General features: G+C 44.0%; 1 protein-coding gene across 1 annotated transcript in view; it reads left to right on the top strand.

The window, feature by feature from the left end:
- Positions 1 to 18,299, top strand: part of TRMT9B (tRNA methyltransferase 9B (putative)) — a 277,924-nt gene extending 259,625 nt beyond the window's left edge. The window contains exon 4 of the mRNA XM_069631601.1: positions 1,215 to 18,299. Coding sequence (XP_069487702.1) covers positions 1,215 to 2,236 — 1,022 coding nt within the window. The 3' untranslated portion in view covers positions 2,237 to 18,299. The remainder of the gene's footprint in view (positions 1 to 1,214) is intronic.
- The last annotated feature ends 154 nt before the right edge of the window (positions 18,300 to 18,453 follow it).

Raw genomic sequence — 18,453 nt, 5'->3', positions numbered from 1 at the left:
CACGCGGATGTGAGGAGAGCACAGAAGATGGCAGAGCACGTGTGGACAACACATTCACACATTGAGGAGTTCCTATACATTGCAAGATTAATTGTGTGTGATGTCATCAGTGATGGCAATCGGCGCTGTCAATCACTGATGCCATCATTCAAGACACAGAGCAGCTGCTTTTATTGCACATTGTTGCCACGCAAGCCTCTAATTGCTCATTCACGCAGCCATAGATGCATTGGGTGCCATTTCATACCATATGCTCATTGCATGCAGTGGACCACCAATGCTTACACTTACTTACGTGTTGCTTGTCCCCTGCATGCAATTTTCATTACTCACAAAGCAGAGCGCAACATTAAAGAGTAAAGCAAGGCGAAAAACTCCTATACTCTCCACTTTTACTCTCCATTTTGTGGGAAATAAAACACAGCCTGCAAACACGCTTTACGGGCGACATTTTAAAATGGATGATATTTAGCAGGTGTAAATACGAGGCGTATTCCAATGGAGTCTTTTGATTTTACACCTACACTGATTTTGCCACTGCACTCTCCCCGCCCCCTCCCCCTGGCACTTCTCCCCTTTCCTCCCCTTCGCACTTGCACGATCTCAATGGCACAAGGCCTAGTAAGATGGTTTGTTTTTCCCTCCCTCTGTCTACCCTGCCTTGTCTTGCCGCGTCTAGTAACACATCTGTATAGGCATGTTATAAATGACTTACATCATATCGTACATGAAAATCTCATGCAGGCCTACAACCGTGTGCTCCTCTGAGACAGAAGGAGGAAAGCAAAGCAGAGATGTAAACTCTCTGCTTTGCTGCCCTCGGAAACTTAGAACGGCACGAAAATTAGATGGGGAAGAAGATACAAGCACTTTCGTTTTCTGAACTCCTCATTCTAAAATGACCCCCCCACACCTCCGATTGTTTATCAGTGGTTGAAGTGTACAAAAACAAGAAGTGGAACTATGTAATTTCAAATGTTAACATTCACAAAATTCTTTCTATAATTGAGTAGCTTCAATAGAACGTTTCACATGTTCACCACCTCCAGCGTTGATGTTCTGCAAGGACAAATGTTCACCATTATCATTGTAAATTGTTACAGAGTGTAAGAGAAATACTGAGAATTGGAGAAAATGTTATAAGGGCATAAATGCCATTTGTTTTGAAGGTCCTATTAATATTAACACTGTGATAATCTTGCTTCTTTTTACAGTGATTCACCATTTTTCAACAAAGCAACGAAGGATACAAGCAGTAAAAGAAATGTCAAGAGTACTGAAGCCTGGAGGGCAGATAATGCTCTATGTTTGGGCGATGGAACAAAAAAACAGACGGTTTGAAAAGCAAGATGTGTTTGTTCCATGGAACAGGGCCTTGTGCTCCAGGCATCCGTCTGAAAGCGGCCAGCCGGGTATCAAGGGCAAAGATGGACACAGTACGAAGGTTCACAATGTATTCCTAGAGCAGGCGGTTGGTTGTGAGTCCATGACCATGAACGACGTCAGCCCGGGACTCGACGCGAGGCGTGCTCACAGCACAGACAATTATGCTCCAAGCGAGAGCTGCTGCCTGAAAATTTCTGATGAGGAAAATAGGTTTTACAGTGCCCTGGGCAGGTCTTTTCGCTCATGGTTCTTCTCCCGATCCCTCGACGAATCTGCATTGAGGCGACAAATTGAGAAGATGAAACCGTTGAAGAATATAGGAGAGTGGGCAAACAGCACTGTGTCCGCTCAGCCAGCTAGACACTGCAGTTTGGATTTAGGGCATCGTGGCTCCTTGTTAAAAGAACAAAGTTTGGACGATGATGAGGTGTTTATGGAAAATGCAATTCACAAAAAGGCACAGTGGTTCCTAGCCGCTGATGGAGTCCGAGATTTAAATGGTGGCCACCACTCTATAATGCAGAGTAACCGCGAGGATGTTTCCTTTCAGCATGATCCGGTGGAGGACAGCTGCCTGTGCGGCAGGGATTCAGGCACCCCCACTGGAGCAAGGGTTTTGAAAAGAACTTCCACCACTGACTCAAATGACTCCATTCTGGATTCAGCCGTTGCAGTTGGGGATGACGGCGCCGATTTGCTGGACGTCAATGCATACATGCGCTACTACCATGTTTTTAGGGAAGGGGAACTCTGTTGTTTGCTTGGAGAATGTGTGCCGGAATTGACGATTTTAAGCTCCTGCTATGATCATGGAAATTGGTGCATCATTGCGGAGAAAAAGCAAGAATAGTTGCAAGAGACTTTATCTGTTATGAAACATCTTGTCAAAATGTTACAGAACTGTTCAGTACAACAGGTGCAAGTATATAGAAAGGGCTAACCAGTATTCCACTGGGAACTAGCAGATAGATCTAGAAACCACCTGTTCAGTGGCTTTCCAGCAGAATATAATGAGGCAATATGCCCCGAGGTGGCGGGCTGACTCTGTCGGTAACAGCCCACCACCCAAGTTAAGGAGTTAAGGGCTGAGTGAAGCTCTCGTCCCTTAACAAGGGTGGCAGTGCCATTAGCGACAGGTCGGCCCACCGCAGAGGGACATATTGCTACTAGCACCCATGTAGATCCTACAGAATTACATAGATGCTAAGAGGTGAGGGGAAAGGGGGAGTGGGGAAGGGAAGGGAAGGAAATGAAAGGGTGTGCTGGCTACCCAGGCTGCTCGGACCATGGGCTTGTGCCAAACAATACAGCCAGCATTCCGAGCATCCTGATTGGCAAGCGCCCCCTTCTAGGGCGCTAAGTTTGTATTATTCAAGTACATTATCACTCTGAGTTGTGGACCATTGCCTATACAATAGAGTGATAGACAACAAATGTTAGCTTGGCTAAGACGAAGAAACATTCATGCAGTTTTTAAATCTCAAAGATTGGGCTATTTGAATATGAACTGGTAGCCCCTTATTTTTCACATCTCTGGGCTCATACAGGATACTTAAAAGTAAATACCCGTAATTCACAAAAATGTGTATAACCAAGCTATGCCTGCTTTACCATCTTAGTTCAAACCAAAGTTGTGCACTGTACGCCCAGAAAACATGATGGGGTTCCCCAAGGTGCAAATAGTGTCCAGAAAGAAGAAACATTGGCAAAGCATATAGATATGGCATTGTAAATGCCAGGGGTAGGATTATTTGTAAAGCCCAACAGGAACAAAAATAGGCTTACATTTGCAAGGTGAAGCCTATTGTCTTTGCCAATGCTTACTCTTATTACTATCGGCTAGATTGCCCATCGCCCTCGTTGGCTCTGCAGCCTTATTGGTGTTTCCATTTCTCTGGCCAGCACCCACCACATATAGGATTTAAAAATCGGCCAGATCTCATTGGAATGCCCATGAAGCTCTGATTGGATTGGACGCAGCTGCTTTCTTCTTGTAAATCATACTATATTTTCACAAAGGATGGAATCACAAAGGAGTGAGCAAGAGAGTTGAGTGGGTGGACAGTAGTGTGAGAGTAAACATTATCACCCTAAGTTTTGCATTCTCAGAAACAGTGCTCTCTCTCCCTCTCTCTTTCTGTCTCTCTCTCTCTCTATCGCTCTCTCTCTCTCTCTCTCTCCTTTCACCCTCATGACATAAGTCATGCACTCTACAGTGACCGCCTCTCCACCCACCGGCTTTCTAGAAATGTACAGACACATTTGCACTGTCTTGCAGGTGGTTGGCTCTCGTAGTCTCTTATTGACATTGGATGATCCCCGATATGCCGGTACAATGGAGAAAATACACATGAGCGAATGCCTTTGCATTTTTAACCAAGTCTCCAAATCTATTGTTATTATGTGTATTTGGCATGTAGCGCCAACGTCGAGCAAGGCTGTGCACATTTTCTGCAGTTCATTTAGTCCTGCTGCGTTCTTTTATCCATCGCTGTGCCAGCAAATAAGCTTGTTGGTTACGGTTAGATCGCATTGCCATTCATGATGAACCTGAGATCTCGATATGATCCATATGGATCGCTATATTGAATAAAGTGTGCACCAATGACGTCAATGTTCGGATGCTACTTTTTCTCAATGGTGGATCATGAAACTTTACTCTAACTTTACTCTTGCAGCAGTGTTTTAATGAATACTGTGGGCTTGAATGCCCTGCAAGTGGATCTAAGTGATCACCGCGACCGTCATAATTACGACGGCCGAAAATGCAGACTTAAAAAAAATAAAAATAAAATTTAAAACCCTTTTACACCACGTATATATGCGGGGGGAGACTCCTTGCAGCCCCCCCATATTAATATTATATATCATATAACCCCCCACATATATATGTGGCTAAGGGGGGGTCTAAAAAAAAGTCGCCATTTTCGGCCATCGTAATTGTGAGGGCGTCATTTTGGGTCATTGCCCCTGCAAGCTTATTAAGAAAAAGCACAGAGGGCCCCCAAACATCATATCCCTCTGGTACAGCCCTTAGAGGTGGAGTATAACAACTGGAGCATGAGAGCAGTAGCTGCATAGCAGGGACCAGGCATAGCCTGTTTTGCTTTTGGTTACCACTTGGGTTTGAACGGCACTGATTTTGTTGTGTAAGTGCAACATGGAAGGAGAGTTTTCAGTGGTGCATTGTTTTTCTGCAGCAAGGAGCAAGCGATACTTCTTTGTGTGAACAATAGTGGCTCTCAAGGAGAACAGAACGTTGGATGGAGAGTGCACTGCTCTGCAAGAGCCGCGCCGCAGGCTGCTTCCTTTGAAACCTGTAGAAGACAAGCGCCTGGCCTTGGGAAGCTGCCACTCTTGAGAAATAACAGGATTACTAAAGTCAAGGTTCCTAAGAACACGTTTGCAGCATTTTTCAGAAAGAGATGTGCAAAAGCCTATGTTACAAAGCGGGTAATGTTAGTTTACTTGTGTTTGTGCACCCCTGTGGGTAATGATTTAGCGTGTGATGAACGGAGGTCTTTTCATAGTAGTTTTACCATCATGAACATACCACAGTTTCATTAATAACTTTAAGGTGAACACAAATATTATACCATAAAAACTTAAAGCTTGAGTTTAAAGGCATGGTAAAGTAGCAGCCATTTTAAAAAAAAGTGGATATTCTGAACTTCCGTACTATTGAGTATTTTTTAACAGCAACACTTTGCAAACACATATTCTAAACATTTGAACGCATAGTGATGGTTTGGACTGCAGTGTTTGCATAGGCTTATTTTTACACACATAATATTTGATAAGAGAAGGATTTTAGAATGAATTTGCACGATGACCAAACAGTAAATTCCATTCATATTTTCAGAATAATCAATATTTATTTTTAAGTATTAAAGTTTTCTCAGTACCCAGGGTACTTTTACATAATATTCATAAGAAAAAGCAGTTCAATACACTTAATAATATCCTAGTAAAAATTAATTTTCCTGGCAAGTAAAACGTAAATAAGCAACATAATTCCCAATAATCAGTTTGCCGTTATCCCCACTACAGAAATACTCGGTGTAGTTGCCGTCACTAATCACATCAGAGGTTACTCTGCAAGTAAAGTGAAGTTGGCCTAGGCAGTTCCCACCATTTCCTCTACTTCGAGCTGAGCTGCCTTCATCACCTCGTCCAGTCTGCCAAAGAATACAATCAAGAATTTTACCAAGGCCAGCGTGAGTGACAGGTGGGCAGTGGTCATGAGTCTATGCCATAGGTCAGCTGATAGGAGACATGAAGGGGGGTTAATGAAGAGCGAGAACGTTGTAATCCTCTCTTCCAGTACTCTGGGGCAATACATAACCAGATGTTGCAGCGACTCTATGTCCCTTCCGTACAGTCTGCAGACACTTAGCTCTGCGGGAATCCTCAATATCGGCCCCACCACTTTTAAAGTCAGGAGGCAGTTGAATCTGAATCTGAGGAACCAGTCTATCAGCATGGCCGATGGAAATTTCGTGATGTACAATCTAAGTTCACTTGACGGCATGTACCAAACTTCCTTCCCTCCATACCTTTTTAGTCATCCTAAGTGTCAGAGATCTGCTATGGTAATCATCGGAGAACGGTCCCCGGAGGTCTAGTTGACCCATAAATTCCTTGCACACTTTCTTAAATTTGCGCAAGAAGTGGTTAATTCCCTTACCCTTTGTGGAATTCAGGTAGAAGTTAATCTGTGGTTTTTCTGTTCTAGCCATCTGATAGCTGCACCCACCAAAACACTTTTCCCAGTTCCAGTCTTATTAGATTCAGTGGGACTGAGGTGGGGAGCCCCAAAACTCTCTTCAAAATCCTCCTTTCCTGGATGTAAAGGAACTTTCTGCTCTTGCCAAGAGTAATCTTGACTCCATACAGGAGAGTACATTCATACATACAGGACAGTAGCCAAAATCTTAGCTCTGTAAAAGTCGATTGGGGGTTTCAGGGAAAATCTGCACAGCCTGCTTTTTACTGCTTTGGTTAAGGACCGACACGTCCCCACTTTCTCTCTCATTTCCCCTTCCTCGATTATGCATCGCCATTTGTGGGAGACAGAGAATCCCAAGTTATGAATGCACTCCACTTTGCTAATCCAGGAGTCATTGATTTTCCACTTGTAGCTAATCAGTTTTGTCCTCTTGCTACACGTCATTACGTGCGATTTGGCTGGGTTAACTGTCAGGTTGTTCTTTGCCAGGTAACTCATGAGCCCCATCGGGCAGCGCTGCAGTCCTGCAGGAGTGTAGTCAATCAGAACTATGACATATGCAAAGCAGCCCACTTGCAGCTCCCCCCCAGCTCAGGGCAAATCCCCCCATGCCTTGGCTTCCTCCCACAAATCTGCCAAATACAGGTTAAAAAGAGTCGGAGCAACCACACACCCCTGCCAGACTCCACTAACCACCGAAATGGGCCTTGAAAGAGCTTCTCTACTATTAACCCTAACTTTGCAGGTGATATGAGAATATAGCATCTGAATTATGATCAGAAGACCCGAGTCAATGTCTCAATTTGACAACCTCTTCCATAGTCATGGACGATCCACGTTGTTGAAGACTGCTGAGAGGTCTATGGCAGCTACATTCAAATGTGTGGGCCCACTACCTTCAACCTCCGAGAGACAGGTGTTTAGAACTAAACCACTCCCCTGAATCCAGTTCGTAAAGGGTGCAGGCGATGGGTAGCCTCTGCCCAGGACCTCAGTTCTCACAGCACCATAGTGGCAAAGACCTTGGAAGACGTGCCAATAAGTGAGATGGGATGATAGCTCCCTGACGCTTCCCTATCTCCCTTTTTAAAGATAGGAATCAATATGGATTGGTGGAAAGAGTCGGGATTTATGCCATGTTTTGCAATTAGCTCTAATAAGTTTCCCAGAATATCAGCCCAAAGAGGGGGGTTGTTTTTCAAGACCCTGTTTGTCACCCTGTTTGGCCCACTAGCCTGTGAGTTGTTAAAATTGGAGATAATGAGTTCTAAGTCCTCCCTACCGAATTTGGCCTTCCATACTGGATCTTGACTCACTGCCTGTAAGTCCCGAGTGGAGATCTCACCACCCCCACTAAACTTATCCTGAAAGAATTTCACCCAGGCTTCCTCTGCCACACCCAAAGTTTGGAGTGGGGACTGGAGTTTATTCTTATTGTTCAGCGTCCACCTCGGGTGCCTTTCTTTACTAGCTTTGGTAGTGAGTTCCGATTGTCTTGCATATATTTCTGTGTTTTCCAGTGTCTACACTACAATCTATGTTTTTTGGGGGAGTTCATTTCTTTTTTTTGTCTCTGGCTTATTCTTCAGGGAGGATTTTTTTCACTCTCCTGATTTCTTTTTTAGAAGACGTTTTCTCTTGTGAACTACGCTGTCAAAAGGTAGTCTCTTCCATCTAGGGTCAGACTGAATCCTCTGTTGTCGAATCCTCCACTCTTCCCAACCTGCCAAGCATATTGGGGAACGAGGCAGGCCAAGTCACCCCCCTTGTAGCTTCTAAGCTAAGATCATTCTACCACAGGGCACGCTTAATATTGAGTTTCTCCAACTTAGTGTTTTGCTGTACCAGTCTTCCACCTTCACCCAGGATTAGTAGTTGTCTTCCACCCATAGATTCAATTTTCTCCAACAGGGCCACCACTGGCAACTTTAGTAAGAGGAGGGAGTGATCACTCCTCTTCATTTTCAGGATCTGTAAATCTCTTAACCTTGCCACATCTATGTTTTTTGTAAAGATGTAGTCAATCATTGAGGATGTGATTGCATTGTGTCAAGTTGGAGTATCTTTTTGGGACCTATTCCCGATCAAGTTGGATCGGGTGAAGCCCCATCTCGACAGGAAGTGGACTATTCCCTACCAGTATTGGCCCTTCTCAAGGTTCCGATGGTTAGCCCACCTGTTTCCCTCCCGTCTAGCTCAACAAACTCACCAGCTGTCACCATGCAATTACAGTTGAAATCCCCTCTGAGAATGATGGGACACCCTGCCCTCTCCATTTGCCATTCTTCTAGGGCATTTTCTATTATGTTCATGACATCGGAGTCCCCCGTGAGTGGGTTCAAATAGATGTTTTTTAAGAGGGTCTGAACGACTTGGTCATAGATCACATCTACTACCTTGTTAATTAGTAGGCCCTCCCCATTCGTTTTAATGAGATGGAGCTGCCTTCTCCTCTCAGTATTAACTGCCACTAATAACCCACCCGCTGGTCTCCCTTTGGCCCCCTTTTTAGCCTTGCTGCAAATAGACATATATCCATCAAAAGAGGAGGTATCCCTTATCCATGTTTTCTGTAAGAAGATGATATCCGCCTCCTTAAATAGGACATTCGGTTCAGTATTCATAAAGGAATTGTAACCTCTCGAGTTCCAACTGCAAATTACAAAATCCAATTTGTTAGAACTCTGGGAGCATTCTTGTAATTACTGGTAGCGATCTGGTGAGCCATCTCCAGCCCAAGGAGGGCTCCTCCTGGTTAACCAGCCTCTGTTGGTCGGGGATCAAAAAAGCCATGTACAGTCAGGTTTGCCCTCCCATGATCTCGCCATCCTCTCCTATCTTTTTGGGGTAGTAAGTCGCAAAGCCGTTCAGAAGCAGATCTTCTTGGCATTCACTGACCAGCATTTCCACTAAAAGTGAAAAAAGACAGCACATTTGCCAAGATGGTGATTGTGAAGTGGACAAACAGTATGTCGGCCAAGTTTGGGACTCGAGGCCAGGAGGGCTAAAATGCCCCGTCTGTTGAGTGGGACATTCTTGTTCTCTTCAAATACTGATTCGAAGATGATGGGGCGTATTACCAGCTGCTGTTGCCCTGCTGCCTGAGAGCAGCTTTCTCCCAACTTCTGGTTCCCTTGTTCATGGACTGCTGATAGCTTCTGGAATTCCTTGATGTTGGATGGGAGATTCTTCACCTGACTGTGAGTATACGGCCCTGGGTTGTGCCCATGGTGTCTACTCTTCTCAGAGTTAGATGTTAAATTGACATTTGCCATTTCAGGCACTGATCCAGAGTAACCTGTCCTTGATCTTACAAGGACATCGCCACCATTGGTATCCTTCACAGACTTGTTTATGGGCCTAGGTTTTCAGGGTTTTTCTGCTGCCACCTGTTGTTCTCTTGTCTGGCTGCTGACTTTGTTGCCTCCGTGGTGTTCTTGGTTGTTTCCAGTGTTGTCACCTCTATGGGTGCCAGCGCTATCCCAGGTTAGGTTAGGTTCATCGCAGTCTGCAATAAGCTCTGTCTGCTCCTCTGTAGCAGGCATTCCAATGTTAGTCCTCTGTCTCTTAGAGGACCACAACCAGATATACCTCGGAAAATTGTGTGAGCCCCATTTATTTCCTTTGGGCACGTTTTTTATGTTTTTAGGTTTCTTGGTACATGGGGCGTTCCTCCTTAGAGTTGTACTGAGGATTGTTGTAGGGTCAAGCACTTTCATTCGTTCTGCTAATGAAAGGGGGCCCGACTTACAGGTTGGTGCTCCTTCACTGGTCTGTGCAGACTGACCCTTGAGTGAGACCCCCTTAGCCATGACCCAAGCGTAGAAGAGCAGGCACTCTGGCAGTTGTTTATTAATATTCAATAAGGCTAAGGTATTTGTTTTTACTTCAAGGGCAATTAGATCATACAGTCTTATGAAGGCTTGTAGAACGATGTTCAGTGCTGCAATTGAGCTCTGCCCCCTCTGGGGGAACATGGATACAGGGCTCACCTCCCTGGAATGATACAGAGGCTTGATCATTCGCTGCAAAAGAGGTCTCCTCCGGAAAGTTCAGGGACAAAAGGGTGTCTGAGATGACATTCACCTCAGCATTCTGAGTTTTAAAGAGCGCTGGGGAGATACGTAAGCACTCGTAGGATCTCTCTGCTGCTCTTATTTCACTTTCCAGGATGAGGCAATCTTCGGTCAGGGACATATTTGCTTCCGCTTCCACTTGTGACAACACTATCCCTGAGATTTTGAAATCCTGATTTGTGCCTTCTAATGCTCCCGCCATTGAGGTTTCTTGATCTGTGACTTCAGAGGAGAGGATTTGGTAGTACAATGTTTTCCCTTTCTGGGGGAAGAACTTCATAATTTTTCCTTGAGCAGTAAACCCCCCCCCCATGGGACCCTGTCCTGAGGGACCAGCTTCCGAGTTGTTTAACCGCTGGCAGTTGTACGGAGCTCCCTAGATGTTAGCACTTGGCATTATTTTTGCTTTTGCCTTTCATGCCTGGCTGGGATGATGACAGAATGGCCAAGCACTCAACGGGTCAAAGGGAAGACTTCCCTGCAGTCCACTCTCAGGTGCTCGCTATAGGAGCCTAGCCAGCAAATAAGTTACTAAAAGTTGATGCGTCTAGCCACGCGTACAATTTGAGTCTGCTTATATGGTGCGCTCACTCACTATTAATCGCGAGGATCGATGCAGATGAAAACAGCGGACCTCAGTTCATGGCCCCTCGGTCGCACGGAACACTAAACACTCAACTACACTCTACTTCGCTCTGCTTGGAGCTGTAGTCTAAATAGAAGATGATCTTCTTTCCAGCGATAGGCAGCGAGAGCAGACTCGTGGAAAAAGTGAACAGACTGTAGCCGCTCTGCTCACATGAAACACTTGACTACACTCCGCTCCGCTTGGAGCTGTAGTCTAAATGGCAGATGATCTTCTTTCCAGCAATAGGCAGTAAGGGCAGACTTCTGGAAAAAGAGAAAAGACTGTAGCTGTTCTGCTCACATGAACCACTTGACTACACTCCGCTTCGCTCCGCTTGGAGATGTAGTCTAAATAGCAGATAATTTTCTTTCCAGCGATAGGCAGCAAGGGCAGACTCGTGGAAAAAGAGAAAAGACTGTAGCCGCTCTGCTCACATGAAACACTTGACTACACTCCGCATTATGACTATGAGGGAAAAGAATCTGGGTCTTTATGAAATCATCTCCATGCTGAAGTGTGGCAGTCTTTGTAGCGCTGTTTTTGCATCACTGCTTTCACATCGCTAGCTCTGTTGAACCACTGACAACCCTTGAATGGGAGGCGATCCACCACCCGACGTACCAATTACTAGCCCCCTGATGCAATTCTTCCCAACCCTGACTACCAGCAGAGAAAGCCTCGCATTATTGCGTGCCTCTCTGTCCCCTTGCACCCTACTTCTTAGGGTCAATACTCAGCATCATTCCTCCAAGCTGCTGTTTGATCCTCCCCTTTCACTCCCCCTGGCTCCATTGGCAATGTCCAGTTTGAGTGCAGCACCAATGCCAGCTAGCGATCGAAAAATATGCCACTTAAAATCTCAACTGGAGGATATAATGTAGTCTGCGAGATGGGACCCAAGGATGATCAAAAAAATCATGATCATGATGAGGAAATGCATGAGAAAATTTCCAAATTTGAATAAATCAATTGCAATAATAAAGTGTATAAAATAGCTCATGATAAAATGAATTAGAAGTACATCTCTTTCTACATCAAAAGTATCTGAAGTTGGAACACATGGACATGTTTCATCCTTGTTCCTACGATTTGAATTTATCCTCTGAACCTCTCCAATAAGGAAGCAGTCATAAAGAGCAATATTTGATAATATGGGCATTCATTGCATACTCTGTATTTGCCTCCCATCTAGAGACTCATCATGCTCTGGACTATCTTTGACTAGAAGAGAACATCAATCGGCTAATCTAGCCCCACCTGATGCACACATTTGATATTTCTTTATCAATTTGACTTGCGGTTGCATTCATGTCTGTGTCAATTTACCAATCATTGCATACGTTTCTTTCTTCAAAAAAGATAAATGAGTAGTAAGCAATTTTAATAGGAGGTTATCATACAGGGGTAGCCAACTTTTCACCCTCCATATCTTCTGGCCGGTAACTCCCATCAGACTCAGCCAGAAATGTTAGTGGTGTGGGATCACGTTAGATTCGCTACTCCAACGCTTTAAGGAAGATACAAGGCATCTCTTTTTCTATCATCGTATATATATACATTTGTTTGCTTTCACATTTATTTGACAAGCTTTTGTGAGAGACATTAAATGTGCCTGGACTATCGTTTGACCAAGCGAAGGTGCTAATGAAATGGACCTATTTGATGGTGGTGTCAGGGTAATTAAAACAAAGGCTCATGATGTTTACACTAATCAAAGAAACAAGCAATCAAGTGATTGGAAAGTTCCAAAAAGGGCCAGAAATTGTGGGTGCAGAAGGATAGGTTGGAGAGGTTGTGCTGTATAAATGTCGAGCATTCTCAAATAGAGAGAAACACCTGGAACACAACTGCTGTCACTTGATGTGCCACCAGAGGAAAGGCTGTCATGTGGGTGACCCCATAGATGCACAGGACAGCAGAAGTCAAGCTTACGAGAGAGATCCGTGGGAGACAGGACAAGGGGGGTACAGGAAGAAGCATACATCTGAGAATGGTTCATGTTTACCTTCTCATTTCCAACCTGGCAGATCTTGTGGCAGGACGGTGAGGGCAGTACTCAGAAGGTCACTGCTTCCAGAATGTTCAGGTTGGTTCTAAATGTTTTGACCTGATGGATCTCATGGAGCCTCAGAAGCAGTGATGGTTGATGATTTCTTTTTATTTGAGGGGTGTCAATATTTCCCACAAATATGCCAGAGTGACTGAGTGTAGCATGGAATCCCGCACCAACCGAAGGGGGCTCGGTAGGGGGGTTATCCCCATGCAAACTTATTTTTAGTAATTGTTTATTTTACAATGCGTTTTCTGTGAAAAATTGGGTAAAAAGCCAGTCAGTTTTCAATTCGTTTTGTACAGCTAATCATGAAAAATTCAAATAGATGCAAGTCACCAACATCCACAGGAACAACACATTTTAATGATGCCTTTGCCCACAATATATGCCAGTATGAAAAGAAATGCTATTCCATGGTAGCTTCATGTATGAAAAAACTCATGTTTGCTTTGAGCATAATGCCAGTAATGATACTATAGGAAAACATGTCCAAACTGGTTCTGCCAATATATGGCAGTATCCCCATGTAAGAATGTACTCCTGTTGGCTGGCTTTTCCATTAAAAATGCAATGCCACAATATGATAACATTTCCACACTGGCTGCACCAGTGTAGGTCAGTCTAGAAATATAATAACACTTATCATGTTTGCTTTACCCTTGATGTCCAGCAAAAAATGCCATGCCACAGTAAAAAATGAAAACCAGCCTAGCTGCACCAAAATATGCCAGTGACCAACATTTTCCAGTCTAGTGATGTAATTAGGCAATATGACCCAAGGAGGGTGGTCATTACTGGTTGGGTAATTCCCCTGGGGCGATAGTTAGAAGCCCAAGCAAAGCGAGCTGTTAAAATCCTGCAGCTATGCCTTTTATCTGGCCCATTGAACTTGGCATCATACTATGCCTATACAATCTTTAGATACCTTGGAGTCGTACACGATGGCCTTCACTCCATTAAGCAGCATCCTTCACTAGAGCCATAATTTTGTCCATAGTAGACTACACCAATTCTTTAGATTGCGGCCTTATCCAAAATGAACATGCAAATTCCAAAATATTCAAAACAAAGGTGTAAGGAATCTATTTACTATTATACCTCGTGTTCATGCCCCCCTCGTTTCCCCATCATAAGGCAACTCCTTGGGCGTCCTATCATTTCATGCATCAAGTTTAGAAATGTATGTATCACCAATACTACTAGACGTGGCAAAGGACCTACAAGATCACATCTAGAAATAGTCTGATTAGGAACCTTTCCTCCTCTGAATAATTGCTACTACAAGTTCCCATTTTCAGGAAGCATGGCTCTAGGCTGGTCTTCAAGAGTTAAAACTCTGGAACAGGTTATAGAAATCTACTGTCCTTCAGAAGATTTCTGAAGACCCCCATGTCCACAGCTCACATATAAATAGCTTCTTTCCTGTCTTGCCCACCTGCCCCATCTCATCTTCCTCCACTTCCTAGTCCCTTCTCCCCTCCCCTCCTGCTTCTATCAACCAACTCTACTGGCCTAATATTTTCAGAGCTCTGAAGAATACCTTATTTACAAGGGCACTTAAAACATTCCAGTAACTAAACAAATAAATGCAATATATTGTAAATAAGATACCTTGTTATGCATAATGGTTGTGGAGTCTTCTGTTTGCATTTCCTCCTGTTCCTCTCTTTTCCCAGGCTGTAGCATAGATAAGAAGGCATAAAGCACCATTTCTTCATGTGGTGCAATTGTGCCTCCAGAAGTCCTTGCTTCCTTTCCTTCCCACCTATGCATTCCCAGCTCCTTAGCACATAGAACTCCTTGACAGCCTACAGCTTGAAAGTGCAGGTCTCCAGGAGAGGGGGGGCTTCCCTGAGAATGCATTGTCAGGATTCAGCATGTGTACAAACCATACCTTCTTTAATCCTGTGACCGACGCTGCACATTGTTCAGGATATGTATAGATCTATTTGTGTGCAACACATGCCATGTAGCAATACCCAGATGGCCCAATCCTTTTTTCTAAAACTATTCCACATGTTTCTGTGCTCTTAGTTTGGTGGGAGGGGTATTCCAGAATCGAGACCCCCGAATGGAGAAGGTTCTTCCTCTTGATGATTTAAGGTTGTGCCCTGGTGTAACCAATGTGTGAAAATCAGAGGACCACAGATATCCTGTCGAACAAAACGATGAACTTCTAGCGTTTAGAAAGGATGGAGTCACCGTTAACACAAATGTATGAGCTAACACAGCGATCTTAAAATGAATGCAGGCCTGAACTGGAAGGCACTGGAACTACCGAAGACTGGAGTATTGTGGCAGGTATAGGAAACGTTGGCCTTAATCCATGCAATTTCATTTTCAAGTGTTTGCAATCTTGATAGTTGTTTTGGCGTGCAGCCTAACTACAAAGCATTGCAATGGTCCAGTTTAGTTCCAATATTGGCTCTTGCGATACAGCCAGGAGGGAGTTTAGACAGGTAAGGATGAATTTTCCTAAAAAGGTGCATACAGTGTTTTGTGGAACTTGCAAGGTAACTCATGTGAGAGGCCCTATATGCGGTTGGGCCAAAGAAAACACCAACAGGGTCATTTTATAAGAGGCAGAGTAGAAATGTTAGGTGTAAAGGCAAGGAGAATGCTGTTTTTGCCCTAATTTTATACTCAAGGGGGGTTTCAACGTATTCAATGTAAAGAGTAAGGCCACAAAACAGACATACCACTGCCGCCATGCCAGCAAGCAATTTTCATGCCGGCATAAAACAAATCGATTCCTATCCAATCTGCCTGCATTTAGCACCTGCTAAAATCAGCAAATTATATTGGAATGAATTGTAACAGCCCAGGGTGACCAGATTTAAAAAGTAAAAAAACTGGGACAGGGCAACTAACATAAAAGTAGGACTAACTCTTGGAAATGGTTGTCAAGGCACTACACTTCCGTAGCATTTGGTAGAGAAGGGGGTTTAAGTATTACTGTTCCAAGAAACACATATTTTAATTAATGTATCACAAACTAACACTATCTCAAGTTGTAAAATGCATTATTTCTTCTGTGCGAGATTGTGTATGCCTGCCTGCCAGCTATGAAGACCTACTACAAAAAACCGGGAACACTTCAGTTTCCAATGAGAACATAATCTTGAGAAAGATGGACAGACCACCAAATATGAGGACAGTCCCCGCAAAAATGGGACAGTCCCGGCAAAACAGTGACGTCTGGTCACCCAATTAAACAGCCACCTGCAAAGTCTGTTTTGTAGGCGCGTTTACATTTTCTCAAAACACAGAGTAAAACAAAATAATAAAGGGACTGTTTTTGCAGTTGTTAATGCTGGCGCTCCCCTGCGAGGGCTGATCACTTTAAACAAAACTACCCCTCTAGTGCTCCAAACATAGACAAAATGGGAAACGCAAGGATAGATGTGATATGATATGATGTGTCATTTAAAACGTGCCTGTACACAAGTGTTTCTAGGCAGGAGAATAGAAGGGAGGGAAAACAGAGGGAACACAAGACAAACGATCTTACTAGGCTTTGTGTCATTCAGATCGTGCAAGTGTGCCAAGGTGAAGTGCAGGGGGAAGGAGAGCGGGAAGTGCCAGGGAGAGGGAAGGGGGGAAGTGCAGTCAGGGCAGAAAGGTGAGACAATTCTTTTTATTAGAAACTAAATTAAACGGATGGGGGGTACGTTCAGACTGACTCCCTTGTGTCTTTTGTTTGTTGACAGGCCGCAGCTGCATACTCTACTTGGATATGTCCTTATGTAGAGGGAGGACTGTGACGAGGAAGAGGGGTCCTGTTTTTAGGCCATGGTTACTCATCAGCGCCGGCCTTTACTTTTAGTCCTAGTCTCCCTCAACCCGTCGCATGGAACCCTGGCTCATGCCCCCTGTTTTAAGGGCTTCAGTCCTTGGCATTTGAGGTGCTGAGGGAATAATGGTGCTTCCTTACTTTTTAGACCCGGAGGAGGGTTTCAAAAAAGGAGGCAAAGCTTGGGCTGCAAGGTGTATCAACCTGGAGTGGCGTCACACCATACGTAGAGTACGAATTGTTGCGAGGAAAAGTAGGACTGTGGGTAATTAATGTTACTAGTAATTATATCAAAAGTGTGGACCTCTGATGCAAGAGACAGTTGCCTAGGAAATACAATGTGAAGCCACAACTAATGCAACCCTCCATCATGTCACGCTGAATCTTAGGGTTTTCTTCTTTACAGTTCCCCGAACTGAACAAACCTTAATTGTGTGAACTGATAAAGCCGATTAATGATCAATAACCTTGTTGTCAATAGAACCTTCACTGATATCATGTAGCTGCATAATGCATGCCTAACCGCCAGTGTCAAGAATGCAACTATTTGCAAAGCCAATTTAACATGCTTCCAATCAACCAATGGACTGCAGAAAGTTCTGTGGCATGTGTAAATTTGACTAGAACCTCGTCTTAGTCATAACCTTTTTTTCTTCTTTTAAAGTTTACGCAGATTGACAAACAATGCTGTGTGCTCGTATTGTTTTAGTGGCGGCACAGTCGTCAATGAGACCAATAGGGCACCAGATAGTGAGAATTGGGTCACCAACCTTTGTCACTCTGCAGGCATGAGATTGAAATGCAGTACTCAGGGTGAGGGGAGTAGACAGCCAAGGGATAGACGACATAGAAAGGGGACTACACCAACCTGTGTCGCTCTGCAGGCATGAGATTGAAATGCATAACTCAACGCGAGACAAGTGGACAGCCAAGGGTAGACAGCATAGAAAGGGGACTGCATTCCACATACTTTTCTATGAGGTACTTTGTGTTGATTTTATCGGATGGGCCTGCCATGCATTAGTTGCGTGGGCGGTGTGTTTGCACTTGCCCTTCACATGTGCCAGGTGTTCCATGCACAAGACCTCGCATGAGCACTTCTCAGTCCACTTTTTTTCGCATTCTCTGTAAAACAGTCTTGTGTGTAAACCTGCTACCGTTGTTCTGTGATGTGTTGAGGTGGCCGTGAAAGTGTATTTACCATCAATGTTCCCTTCTCTAGCAATTTCTTCAACTCCTCTTGGGGAGAAAATGGCAATAGTTTAAAAAGCACAACTCCCATGTACATAGTGTGATGTGGAATAGTAATAATAGTGTTCTACCTGTGTATGCTTGCGTCCAGGGCGCTAAACAATGTTTTGTGTATTCTCCACTCCACCGTGATGTGTTGCAGTGCAGTGTTATTAGTGAACAACCTAACTATGTTTACACAAATAGGAGAGCTTTGAAACTGTTCTTCAATGATATTTTAATATGTGTTATCGATAAATCTGTACATACGTTTTTATACACATGCTACATTTAATTTTGCACTATGTTTGCTGTGGTCTTTATTTATCATGCTCCTATTTATGTGAATTAGAGTGTCTTGCTTTGATCCATCCACTTTCATATAAACCTGAATACTTAAATCACTCCTTGGCACGTGTTTTATTGCTTGGTAGAGGCATTCCCTGCCTTCATATCTGCTTATGCCCCCTCAGGGATGGAGTGAAAAGGACAGGCTCTCTTAATTAGCTTATATTCACCAATGCAATGATCAATGCCAGATATGTCATATCTGCAATG

The sequence above is a fragment of the Ambystoma mexicanum genome, chromosome 6q (assembly GCF_040938575.1).
Source record: "Ambystoma mexicanum isolate Mex_15411 chromosome 6q, UKY_AmexF1_1, whole genome shotgun sequence".
In the NCBI taxonomy this organism is placed as follows: Eukaryota; Metazoa; Chordata; class Amphibia; order Caudata; family Ambystomatidae; genus Ambystoma; species Ambystoma mexicanum.
The sequence above is the reverse complement of the archived record's forward strand: the minus strand, read 5'-3'. Positions and strand labels throughout refer to the sequence as shown.